This window comes from Felis catus, chromosome D4 (assembly GCF_018350175.1).
Source record: "Felis catus isolate Fca126 chromosome D4, F.catus_Fca126_mat1.0, whole genome shotgun sequence".
Lineage (NCBI taxonomy): Eukaryota > Metazoa > Chordata > Mammalia > Carnivora > Felidae > Felis > Felis catus.
This window is the reverse complement of record NC_058380.1, coordinates 88304152-88316898: the sequence shown is the minus strand read 5'-3', so window position 1 is coordinate 88316898 and position 12747 is coordinate 88304152. Positions and strand designations below refer to the sequence as shown.

Below are 12747 nucleotides of genomic sequence, written 5' to 3'. Positions count from 1 at the left end.
GCCAGCTGGGCGCCACCGCTGGGCGCTCGGGTCCTGAGAACCTTTTCCGAGAGAGCCCTTCCTCTCCAGGGGGGTGTGCCGGAGCCTGGCATGGGTTCTGGGCTCCACACCAAAGCAGGGGGCTGGAGCCACAGCCGTCACGAACTCTCACCAAGGGCTTCCGGGTGCCTGTCCGGACAGCGCCCCCGTCTCACCGGGCAGGGGCTCTCAAAAACCCAGCCGTGCCCAGGGGGAAACGGAGGCCCAGAGAGGTTAAGGACTGAGTTCGGGTCACACGGCAGCCAGGTGGCAGGGCTGGGGTCCGAAGCCGGCATGCGGCCCTAAACCTCCACTGGGCAGCCCTCTCCGGGAAGAGTCCGGGATGAAGTCATCTCTGGGGCCGGTGCCTCCTGATCTGTTAACTGGAACCACCCGGTCAGAGCTCCCCTTCTCCCCTGCACCCCACACTTGCTGCCTTAGAAGGTAGCTCGCCTTTCTCCTAGTTGAGAAATGTGCAGAATCTGGGCGATTTGCCACGTTTGTGCGGGCTGGGCCGGTGCGAACAGGGGCAGGGTCTGGGCCCCCAGAATGGACTTCCCAGGGCCAGAGAAAGCTTCAGAATGAGGGGCTTTGCCCAGCAATTCCGGCCCATCCTGCCAGGGCTGGGCGGGGGTGGGGGGCTCCGTGCCAGGGCAAGGGGGGCCTTGGACCTAGCTCAGCCGAGACCAGAAATGCACACCCCCAAGGGGCCATGATGCCTGCCTCCCCCATCCACTGAAGGCTGGCAAAAGCTCCGAACTGACCCCGCCAGGGGGAGAGGATCTTCCCCTGGCTTTAACGACCCTGGAATCCCATAGGGCCAACCCCACAACCGGAAGAAAGTAAAGGCTCAGAAGCACCGAGACCGGACCTGGATGGATTCTGTCTCTGCGCCCAGCACCTGAAGCTGTGCGCGGTGAGCGTAGCAGGTGCACGGTCAGCGAAGGGAAGGGAGATTACAGAACGTGTCGCTCCTGCCACATGGGCCGTACCTTGGGAAGGTGAAGGGGCTAAAGACACAGGCAATAATGTAGGGACTCCCGCAACTTCTGAGGAGTCATTCTCTCAGCTGGAGCCCCCCCCCCCTGGCTTGGGCAAAGACACCGTTCCCTCTCCCGGGTGCCCCGGCCGCTTTCTCAGGCTTGCCGAATGTCTGGGCACATCTGGAATGACGCAGCTCTGTGGCCAGGAAGGAGGAGGATCCAGGCCGCTACCCAGAGGCAGCCAATGCTGGGCCACCGGAGGTCCCATCAAGTGAGACACCTACCGCCGAGTCAGGCTCCCACAACAGAAGGCTGGGTACTATGGCCAGGAGCCAGCGGAGTCGCCCCAACTTCCCCGCCTCGAGAGAGAGCACAGGAGAGCCCAGCCCCACACACCCGGGCAGGGCCGTCCTCCGCTACCCTGCCCGGCACCGCACTGTCTGATTAGCCGCTGACAAGCACCCAGCTCCCACCCAAATAGGTCTCCCCCCACACAAGGACCCAGCCATCCCTCCACTCTTCAATGCCTCCCACCCTCACTTGGGCGGCTCAGCGCCAGAGGAGGTGCACATGCCAAAGAATAAAGTCCAATGTGTCGCGGAGAGCCATAAACGCCATCTGTCAACAGGGAGTTAAGGCACGCTAATCTAAACACGGCCCCGGAGAGCATAAATACAGAACACACACACAAAAAACCCTCTCCTGGAGGCTACAGCAGGGCTGGCTGGGGCCAGGGCCCGCCTCACACACACAATCTCTCTTGCCTTCCTCCTCCCAGGGCCTCGGGCGCAAGGGACCCCGCATCTGTCCACCCACCGGCTATTTACTGAGCACCTGCTCCACGCTGGGGGCTGCATAAGGTGCCGGGGATACGGCAGCAGACGGGACCCGGGATACAGGACCCGTAAGGGCCGGGCTGTCAGGGAGCTCACAGCCTAGTGGCGTTCATTAAGTAACAAGAAGGGAAATCAAGGGAGGTCTCCCAAGGGGACAGCATGTCAGCTAAGACCGGGAAAATGAGGAGCCAGGGGAGGAGAAGTGGGAAAAACGAGCCGCATGAGCAAAGGCCCTGGGGTAGAAAGACGCGGGGCACTGCAGACACAGCAGAGGCCAGTGGGGTGGCAGCGGTGAGCAAAAGGGGAGAACACAGGCCACGGGGTTGGATAAGGGCCCGGACCTTCTCCAGGGGGCAAACAGGAGAGGCTCATTGGTCAGATGAGGGAGATGGAAACGGACATTCTTATTCTTTCCAGGGACGCAGTTGTGAACATTTATGAGCATGTCGCTGGAAGGATCCCTCTGGCTCCTGAAAGGGAGCAGGCAGACGCGCAGGGAGAGGGAGAGAAGGGCAAGTTCTGAGCGGCCAATGGGGCCTGGAGGAGAGGAAGGGCGGGCACCCAGTTCGAGAACACGGCGAGGGTACAGACGCCAGGTCACTGACAGCCCTGCATCTCGGGACACAGGACCAAGCAAGCGCCTGCCTGCTCATTCCCCAGCAGGACTCTCTGCCCCAGCAACACAGCCTGGATCGGACGCCCCCTGCCCCCCACCCACTCCTCTACCCGCCCCCGGGTTCCCGACTCTGCGGAGAAGCTCACCCCGTACCCCCGCCCCCCCCCCACTGTTGGCAAATTTTGCTAGGTCCATCTTGCCAGCCCGGACCACCTGTGGGACCCAGGGTGCTTCTTCGAGCTCCAGCCTCTTTGCCTGCCTTTGGGGTGGGGGTGGGTAGAGGGTGGGGGGCTGGCGAGAGGACCTCATACAGCCCGGAGCACAGCACTCCCTGCGCTGGCCACAGGGGGAGCACTGCTCACGGGTGGCACAGCTACCTGACCACCAAGCCCAGCCGCCCAGGGGCGAGGACGGTCAGGGAAGGCTCACCTCGGTCACCTGCTGCTTGTCCAGGTGGAACACCTGCCCGGAGCTGGTGGCGGCGATGTCCTCGTAAGCCAGGTAGCCGGGATGGGTGCGGTCACCACAGTCCCCCGTCAGCACGAAGACCACCTGGAAGAGGGACACACAGGTGGCTTCCCTGGCCACCTTCTTCAGGGGTGAGTGGAGTGGCAGGGCCAGAACCAGGGAGGAGGGGCCTGGGCCGAGCCCCTTCCTCTCCGGGCTCAGCGGATGCGTCTGTAGAATGGGAATGATGAGAGCGCCCACCCCAGGGGATCGGGGCCGACGCAGGTCAAGGGTGCGGTACAGGGCCAGGCATACTAGGTGCCTCAATACATGGGAGCCGTTATTTTTTTAATGTTTTTTTTTTTTGAGAGAGAGAGAAAGAGAGAGAGGGAGTGTGTGAGCAAGAGGGAGAGGGAGACGCAGAATCCGACGCAGGCTCCAGGCTCCGAGCTGTCAGCACAGAGCCCGATGCGGGGCTCGAACCGTGAGATCGTGACCTGAGCCGAAGTCAGATGCTTACCCGACTGAGCCACTGGGAGCCATTATTAAATCTACAACAAGGAAGGGGATGGAAAGCGGCTGGCCCCAAGCAGTAGCCCCTGGAGGCCACACACTTAGAAAAACTGTGGGTTCTAAGGTTGCGTGTTTGACTTCGGCTCAGGTCACGATCTCACGGTTCGTGGGTTCGAGCCCCACGTCGGGCTGTGTGCTGACAGCTCAGAGCCCAAAGCCTGCTTTGGAGTCTGTGCCTCCCTCTCTCTCTGCCCCTCCCCTGCTTACGCTCTCTCTCTCTCTCAAAAATACATAAACATTAAAAAAATGTAAAAGAAAAAAAAAAAAGAAGAAGAACCTTGGAGAATGGAGTTTGTTCTAGACGGGAGACCAGAGAAGCTGCCCCAGCTCTCGAGAGCTTCACCCGAGGAGCTCACACAGTCAGATGGCCCTTCTCCCGTCCCGCGCACACCCCTCCCCCAGCCCTGGCTGTGAACACAAGAAGCAAAAGCCCCAGCAGAGAGTCCAGACCTTGAGGCGCTGGGAAGAGGGCGCCTCGCTCTGCAGAGACGGGAGCAGAGGCGACGCCAGGAGGAAGACGGATCGCGCAGACTCTGACAGGGGCGCGAGGGGAGCCGGGGGTGGCGTGGTCTTTATCAAGAATGAGCCTCGCCAGGCGGCGGGAGCCCCGGCGGGCGGGGGGCCCAGAGCATGAGAACACACTTGGACTTCACCAGACCGGCTCGGCCTCCAGGGCCGGCGGAGACCCTGGAAGAGAAGCTCCCGCCCTCCGCTCGGCAGGTGGGGGCCCGGGCTGCCTGCGCCGGGGACCCCAGCTTCCTCAGGACCCCCATGGGGCCCCCACGCTCGAGCTCCCCAGGCCGGTCCACTCACCTGTGACTGTTTCAGCTGCAGGAGGCGCAGGACATCCTCCTTCTTGTGGTAGTCCTTGGCGCGGGCGTCCGTGAAGACGTAGATAAAGGAGCCGGGGTTGGCCACCTCCACGGCAGCCTTGATGGCTCCCACACTCATCTCTGGGCAGTCACCGCCTCCCTGCAGGGCAGGGGTGTGTCAGGGGCCGCCACCCAGCTCCTCCAGGTGGGGCCCACCCAGGTAGACCTCTGACACCAACGGGGTGGGGGGGGGGCTGGAGGGGGGCAATCCCCTCTGTCCTGCCTCTGTCCCCGCCCGTCTATGGGTGAGGCCAGGCCACGGCACTCCTTCCCTGAGACAAGGTCACATCCAACCTGCTTTAGACGAGTGGTACCATCTGCTCGCTCGCTCACCCACGCAAGAGTGGGGTCCCTCCCGTGGGGGCCTGCTCTAAGCGCTAACAAGCACGACATGGTCCTTTAATTACCACTGCGGTGAGTGATGCAAGATGGAGAGGAGGGAGGGGAGCTCCGGGACGTCTAACAGATGCCCCAAAGAAGCCACGTGTTGGTCCAGGCTTGGACGACGGAGGGTACGGGGGGCGTCCGGGAGAGAGAGAGGTGGGCGTTGGGCAGAGGACGCCATTCTCAGCCAGCCCTCCCCCCCGAATCCTCTCTGCCCCGGAATCAGTCCCAAACCAACCAACACACGCTCCCGCCCTCCCGGCCCACGGACGGGAGCTCCACGAGAAGGGAGCGCGTCCCGCCTCGACAGCTTTGCACACCCAGCAACGGGGTCACTTTTCAGTACGCATCTCTCCCGGGCCCGTTCATCCGGCCCACAAGCGCTTCCTGTCCCCTCCAGGCGCTGGGCCCCGTTCTGAGTCCTGGGGGACCCGGCGGTGAGCCAGATATGTGGGGCCCCTGCCTTCAGGAAGCTGCCGTCCTCAGCGGCGGGAGGCAGGGAAGGACAGATGCTTTACCAAGGTGCTCAGTGTGTCGGCGTTGGGGGTCTGCACTGAGACCCCTCGCATCCTCCTTCAGCTATCGCTTCGTCCGTTCACTGAATAATAAGCACCTACTACGTGCCAGGCACAGGGACTCCTGTCGGTACTTGGTTCACCGAATAAAGGAAGGAACCCCGAGAAGTACAGATTCTCCGGGACCCCCCAGCTGGGGTGCAGGCCCCCGGCAGTGTTGGGAGGCAGGTGATGGCGGTTCAGGGAGCCGCCATCTTGGACACCGGGTAGGGTAAAGACCTTGGCCTCTGCGTGGACTGGGAAGGACGGCAGGAGGCGGGGGGTGGGCGGCAGCCAGGGGCAGGGCGGCCCACCTGCACATAGAGTTCTCTCAGCTCCCTCTGAAACACCGCCGGGTCTGCCGTGAGGGTCACCGGGCCAATATCTGCAGGGAAAAGAGAGAGAGGCCCAGGTGGGCTTGGATTCCCAGACGCAGCGCCTCCGTGGGGTGGGGCAGCAGTTACAAGACGTGCCACCAGGGGGAAAGGGGGTGAAGCCTGGGCCCCAGAGACCCCCCCCCCCCCACCAAAGGGAGAGAGGCTTCCAGGCCTGCCAGGATCTGACCTGGAAGGGAGGTCAGGCTACTCAGCCCCCTGCCCTGCTCCAAACCAGACCAGAACTCCAGGGGAGCACAGAGGCGAGACGGAGGGCAACCCCCGCCCTGCTCAACCTCAAAACCACGGTCCCTAATCTTTTCTGAACACGGCCGTCTCTATCACCATCAGTGGGAAAGGAATTCTGGAAAGACGAAGGAACAGAGAGCTGTCCAACGCCAGGCGGATGAACAAGAATGAAATCTTCCAGAAACTCCATCCATTTATTAGCTCATTTATTTTTTTTTTTAACGTTTATTTATTTTTGAGAAACAGAGAGAGACAGAGCACGAGCAGGGGAGGAACAGAGAGAGACGGAGACACAGAATCGGAAGCAGGCTCCAGGCTCGGAGCTGTCAGCACAGAGCCCGACGCGGGGCTCGAACCCACAGACCGCCAGATCGTGACCTGAGCCGAAGTCGGATGCTTGGCACCGACTGAGCCACCCAGGCGCCCCTGTTAGCTCATTTAAAAAGAACAGAATTCAATTACAAAGGCTGACTGCACCAAACGTAGGCGAGGACACAGGGCAACTGAAACTTCCGTCCACCGCCGGTGGGAATGCAAAAGGGTCCAACCACTTTGGAAGGCCAAGAGAACTTTCTAAAAACATCAAGCATGCACATACCATTCGATCCAGCCATTTCGCTCCCGAGAAATGAAAACATATGTCTACACCAAGACTTGTACTCAAACGTTCAGCGCGGTTGTACTTCATAATAGCCCAGAACTGGAAACCGGTCCGATGTCCATCAACCAAAGAAACGGTAAACAAACTGTGGTCTCTTCGTATAATCAAATACTGCTCAGCAAGAAAACAGAACAAGCTACCAATGCAAGCAACCGCGTGATGAATCTCACAGACGTAACACCGCACGAAAGAAGCCAGACACAAAAGCGTGCGTGTTTAATGGTGCCATTTATAGAAGTTCTAGAACAGGCAGAATTATTCCAAGGTGGAAAAAAATCAGAACGGGGGTTGTCTGGGGACTGGGGAGAGGCAAAAGGACTGTCTGGGACGGCAGAAATGTTCTATATGGTAACGGGAATGGGGGCTCCGCGGGTATATGGTCTCTCCAAAGGGCAAAGCAAAGATTTGTGCATTTCAGCGTATGTAAATTTTTACCTCCTAAAACCAGAGCTAAAGACAGCAATCATCACTGAGTTGGGGTGGAGGGTGGGAAGAGGTATAGATGAATGAGAGCGGTTTGGATACTTGGTGGTGGGTATATGCCGATTCATTACTCTGCTCTGCTTCCTTTGTGTGTATTCGGAATGTTCCCCCAATAAAAAGGTTTAACAGCCATACTTGAAAGTCACGGCTAACCTAAGACAAGGCTACCAGTGCACTGAAAACGGGGCTAGAATTCCAACTCACCCTACGGACGTATGCACAATGGGGGTTTCACAAGGTTCGTGGATGTCAAGTTTCTTAGGAAAGTATTTCCTCTGAGTCCTCGGTGAACTCTAATAATGGACCGTTTTTAGTGGAAGAATTCTAAATTCTAGGCACCCCCCCCCCAAAATTCCCACACTCATCAACCAGTCAGCAGACCTTGGTCCTTCTTAGGGAAGGAAGCCTGTGGAATCATCCGGCATTCATCCACAATTCTCAAGGGAGAGTGCGGACAGCAGCCCTTCTGCCGGGCACTTTAAGAATCCATCGTCCCCTGAGGGCCCCTGCCTCTGTGTTCTGAATGTATTCGTCATGTCCAGCACCCCTCCCTCAGCTGTTCCAGCCTTTACCAAGCCTCTCCCCTCCGCACCCCTACTTTCTGAACTCTGCGGTAACTGATTCGACCAAACCCTCAGGCTTTGCCCCCAGACAGAGCTGACTGCAATGCTGGCTCTATCCTTCAGCCGTGGGGTCCCCCAGACCTGATCTCACTGTGTCCAGCCTCAGTTTCCCCATCTGTAAAATGAGGCATATAACAACACCATCTATCCTAGCTGAGAGCCATCATTGTAAGAATTGGTGGGGCCAGGGAGGGACACCCCCACCCATGGATTCTGGTACCCAGCAAAGGCTTGGCGAACAGGAGCCAGCCCAGCCCCCACGGCCACACGACTGCCTACGCTCCAGCGTGAGGTCTCACAAAAGGCACAGGGCAAGACAGTCTTGCTCCAACACGAGGGCCTCAAACTCTAGTTTGACGGAGAAAAGTGAGTGATTTGACTCAATGTTGGTTATTGCTTTATTATGTAATAATACACGTCCGATGTTTTAAAAAATGACACTAATTTACTAAGCACTAAGGACCAGTCCACGTGCCGAGATGTTCCCAGAGCGTTAGCTCACTGAGTCCTCCCTGGCACCTGGTAGGTCTCAGTCTTACCCACATTTTATAGAGGAGAAAACGGAAGCCCAGAGAGGTTAAGTAATTTGCCCAAAGACACACAGCCAGTAAGTGGCACGGATGAGCCTAGGTCTGTACAACTCCAGACACTGAGCTGTTGTGCACTGCTCCCTGTGAACTGTCCTGATGCATGGAAAGAGAAGGGAATTCTGGGGTGCCTGGGTGGCTCAGCAGGTCAAGCGTCCGATTCTTGATTTCGGCTCAGGTCGCGATTTCATGGTTCATGAGTTCAAGCCCCACATCGGGCTCTGTGCTGAGTGCACGGAGCCTCCTTGGGATCTTCTCTCTCGCGCGCACGCTCTCTCTCTGCCCCTCCTCCACTTATGGGTGTGCTCTCTCTCTCTCTCTCTCTCTCTAAGTAAATAATAAACTTAAAAACAGAAAGAAAGAGAAAGGAATTCTACCAACCAGAGACAGTCATTTTGATTTTCATATATAACCTTCAAAACTTCCATGCACATTTGTAAATATACATCTCACAATGCATGCGTACTCTTTCACGCAGAATTTCTACTAAGGTATAAATAACATACTATTTTTAACCTGATTCTTTTCACTGAACAACGTATTTTGAGCAACCTTCCAGAAGGCCAAATGCTCAGTCCAAAATCATTTTTTAATGACTCCGAAGTATTTCCTTTGCACAAATGACCATGAGCGGACTTGCCCAATCTCACATGGCTTTGTTTCCGATGTTTAAAAAGAGTAGCGTGATCAAGAACACCTTCGGATCCATGGCATTTAAGCACCAGCTCGGCCGTCTCCGTGGCATTCGCTCCCCTAAGCAGAATTGCTGGGTCAGAGGCAAGGCCATTTGTAAAGACTTTGGAAGCAAATTCAGGAAGCTCGTAACGGTCCTCCCCAGCTCCAGACGTGCCAGCCGCTCATCCATCCACCTGCCAACGCCAGAGAGGCCGACCTGCGCCCAGTTTGCCTCACATCGCCCCTGCTCAAGAATCCACACTGACGGCTCACTGCCTGCAACCTGGGAACAGCCCCTGGGAGCCCAGGGCTGACTCTGGCTGGCCCCGCCCACCCCCATGGTGGTCTAGGGACAGCAGCTGCCCCGACAGCCCCAGCGTTACAACGGCCAGCACTAGGCTGACCACCTTCTCTTCCATTTGCGGCAACATAAGAATAAAGCTGGCGACGTGAGTTATCGTAAATGTAACAGCAGTTGGAAGGGCTTCCCCGTTATTGTAACGTCTATGCACTTCCTCCCTGGGGTTTGGGAGGGGGGTTGAGGATCACCCTCTCTCATCGAGGGACAATGATTGTTCAGGGAGTTGACTCTGTTCACGGTTCTACTTGGCAAGATCAAAAGTTGGTCACCCCTGTCAACTCCTGCTTTTCTTTCCTTTTAGCTTTTTTATTTTTATTTTATTTTATTTTTTACAATTTTACCGGATTGAGAAACCCAAAGTGGGGGGGGGCCCTACGGTGGAGCGGGGGAGGATGTCAGAACTACCATCTAAGGTCTAGCCTTCCACGACCAAGGCTGTTCTAGGAGAGTCCGCGCTCTGGGAGAGAGGAAGATTCTTCTGGAAGATTCGTCCTGATTCCCCCACACCCCTCAGCAATGCTCAGTGACATCCTCTCCTTACGTCCCAAGCACTGGGCCAGCACATGAGGAGTGCCAGGGACCGTGTGGCTAACACAGACTTGGAAAATTTCAGGAGCCAGGGAGCTTCTCCGAGTTCACTGGAAAGCCCTGGAAAGGATTTTCAGGTTGGCCTCTGTGTTAGTTTCCTACTGCTGCTTTAATAAATCACTGCAAACTTAGTGTCTTAAAACAACACACATCATTTCTGGAGGTCAGAAGTGCTAAAGTTAAGGTATCAGCAGGGCCACGTCCCTTCTGGAGGCTCTAAAGGAAAATTTGCTTCCTTGATTTTTCCAGCTTTTAGAGGCCGCCTGTGTTCCCGGGACTGTGGCCCCTCCTACATCTTCAAAGCCCCTCTCTCTCCCGTCTGCTTCTCTGCGGCATCTCCTTCTGTGACCCTGATCTCCTGCCTCCCTCTTACAAGGAGGCTTGTGAGTACAACGAGGCCACCTAGATAATCTGGGATAATCTCTCCATGTCAAGATTCCTACCTTAACTACACGTGCGAGGCCCCTTTGCTTGTGTCAAATAATGGATTTACAGGTTCTGTGGGTTACAGAAATAACCATCTATCCTGCCTCCCACAGCCTCCATCATCCCGTCTCCAGCAAAGAACAGACTTGGGAACAAACAACTTGACCGGGGGTGCCTGGGTGGCTCGGTCGGTTAAGCGTCCGACTTCAGCTCAGGTCACGATCTCGCGGTCTGTGAGTTCGAGCCCCGCGTCAGGCTCTGGGCTGATGGCTCAGAGCCTGGAGCCTGCTTCCGATTCTGGGTCTCCCTCTCTCTCTGTCCTTCCCCCACTCACGCTCTGACCCTCTCTCTCAAAAATAAATAAACATTTGGAAAAAATTGTAATAAAAAAACAAAGAAAACCAATTTGACCACAAACCTATGTGCCAAACCTAACGAGGTTGAAGATAAAGAGATCCAAAGCTCCCATCTTCTTAAAGACGGAGAAACTGAAGTCCAGAGAGGAGACGGGAGTCCTTCAAGGTCAGCTGGGAAGATCTGGTGCGAGAATGGCGGGATATTCCCCCACGGACGGTGACCCCTTCTTCTGTTGTCCACCGCAGGCCTCCAGCCGAGCTCAGCGCCTGGCCCGCGGTAAGCGCTCAACAAACCCGGGTCAAATAAGTAACTGAATAAACACATCCGTGAATTCCAACTCGCTTGAGCAGCCCCAGGTCGAAACAAAGTTTCACTTACCTTTGTAACCTGTGTCCCAGAACAAGGCCAGGCATACGATCAACACACAGCGAACATGTGCCGAATCCCAGACCCTCCCCCTACAACACCTACAACACGCTGGCTGCCCGTCTCCCAGGGAAACAAATACGAAATGAAGCAGGGAACGAATGTGGTTATTTGGGGCATGCAGAGGAGTTGGCCATACTGAGACAGGGTTGGCCAGACGGACAAAAGTGTCCGTGATTGCTCTCAAGATGGAGGGCACGACCCCGGCTAAGATGGAAGGCAAAAGGCTTTGTTTTATGTTCCATGTGTATTTTTGAGAGAAAGAGAGACAGAGTATGAGCAGGGGAGGAGCAGAGAGAGAGGGAGACACAGAATCCGAAGCAGGCTCCAGGCTCTGAGCTGTGAGCACAGAGCCCCACACGGGGCTCGAACCCACAGACCGTGAGATCATGACCTGAGCCGAAGTCGGACGCTTAACCGACGGAGCCACCCAGGCGCCCCATGGCAAGAGTTTTTTAAATGCCTGCCTCAACATCTGAATCAAGAACGCTCTCAGGAGAGCACACACACACACACACACACGCACGCAAAATCTGGGATTTCTTCCTTTTACTGAAGAGATAATCCCCAAACCGGCTCCGGGCACAGGGTGTTACTGAAGGTCCCAACACCCCACGGCAGCGCTGGCTTCCCAGATGCCAAGAAGGGGCTGGGGGGCTGGAGGTCTCCTTGCCACCTGGTCTCCCCGCCACCCTCCCTTCCGCAGCGGCAGGCAGAAAGAGAGAGGCCTTCTTGTCGTTAATTCACGCTGCCTCTAGCTTTCATCTGTCATTCCTGGGACGACCGGCTGCACCTCATCACTGAAACCATCCTGAAACCCCACCAGGACCGGGTGCTCTCAGCAGGATGACCATTTCAAGACCCATCTTCCAGCGGGACAGACTGAGGTGCCAGGACAGGGCAGGAGAGGGCAAGCCACCTGACACGTCCCCATACGAGTTTACCCACTGAAAGGGGTCTCGCGAGCCTCCCCATCTCCTTCCTTCACCCTGTCCAGGCAGGGCTGGCTCTGGACAAAAGGCTCTCATCACCCACCTCTTAGCACGCTGGCCTGGCTAGCATGATATTGCTAATTTCAGCTCAGTTCTCGTAATGAATGTCTCCCTGTAACCACGGAGGATACCAAGACTTAGAGAGGAGACAACGCCCTCAGTGAAGGTCAAACAGCTGGTAAGCGATAGTTAACGTCTGTGCTAGTGTCCTGGGGCCACCGTAAGAGAACACCACAAGCTCAGTAGCTTTTAACAACAGAACTATTTCCCTTCTTGCAGTTCTTGAGGCCGGCAGTCCACCGTCCGGGTGTCGGCAGGGCCGTGCTCTCTCTGAAGGCAACACCAGCAACCCTCGGCGTTCCTTGGCTGGGAAAGCGCTCGGGCCCTGCCCCCGTTGTCACAGGGCTTTCTCCCTGTGCTGTCCCTGCGTCTCTCCTTCTTATGAGGGCGTCGATCGTGTTGGATAAGAGCCCACTCTACCGCAGTATGACCCCATCCTGACTCATCGCACCTGCAATGATCCTCTGTCCAAATAAGGTCGCATCCCGAGGTTCTAGGAAGGACATGAATCTGGGGGCAGGCACAACGTCCAGACCCACCTGTTCGCCCCCAAAGCCCCCTCTGCCACCGGCTGGGCTGCCTCCAAAAACAAGGGTGACGAT

At 56.7% G+C, this 12747-nt stretch overlaps 1 protein-coding gene across 1 annotated transcript in view; it reads right to left on the bottom strand.

The window, feature by feature from the left end:
• The window catches only part of HMCN2 (hemicentin 2), a 147466-nt gene that overhangs the window by 121250 nt on the left and 13469 nt on the right, over positions 1–12747 (bottom strand). The window contains 3 exon segments of the mRNA XM_023242853.2: positions 2883–3005; positions 4287–4445; positions 5598–5668. Of these exon segments, the coding sequence (XP_023098621.2) occupies positions 2883–3005; positions 4287–4445; positions 5598–5668 (353 nt within the window).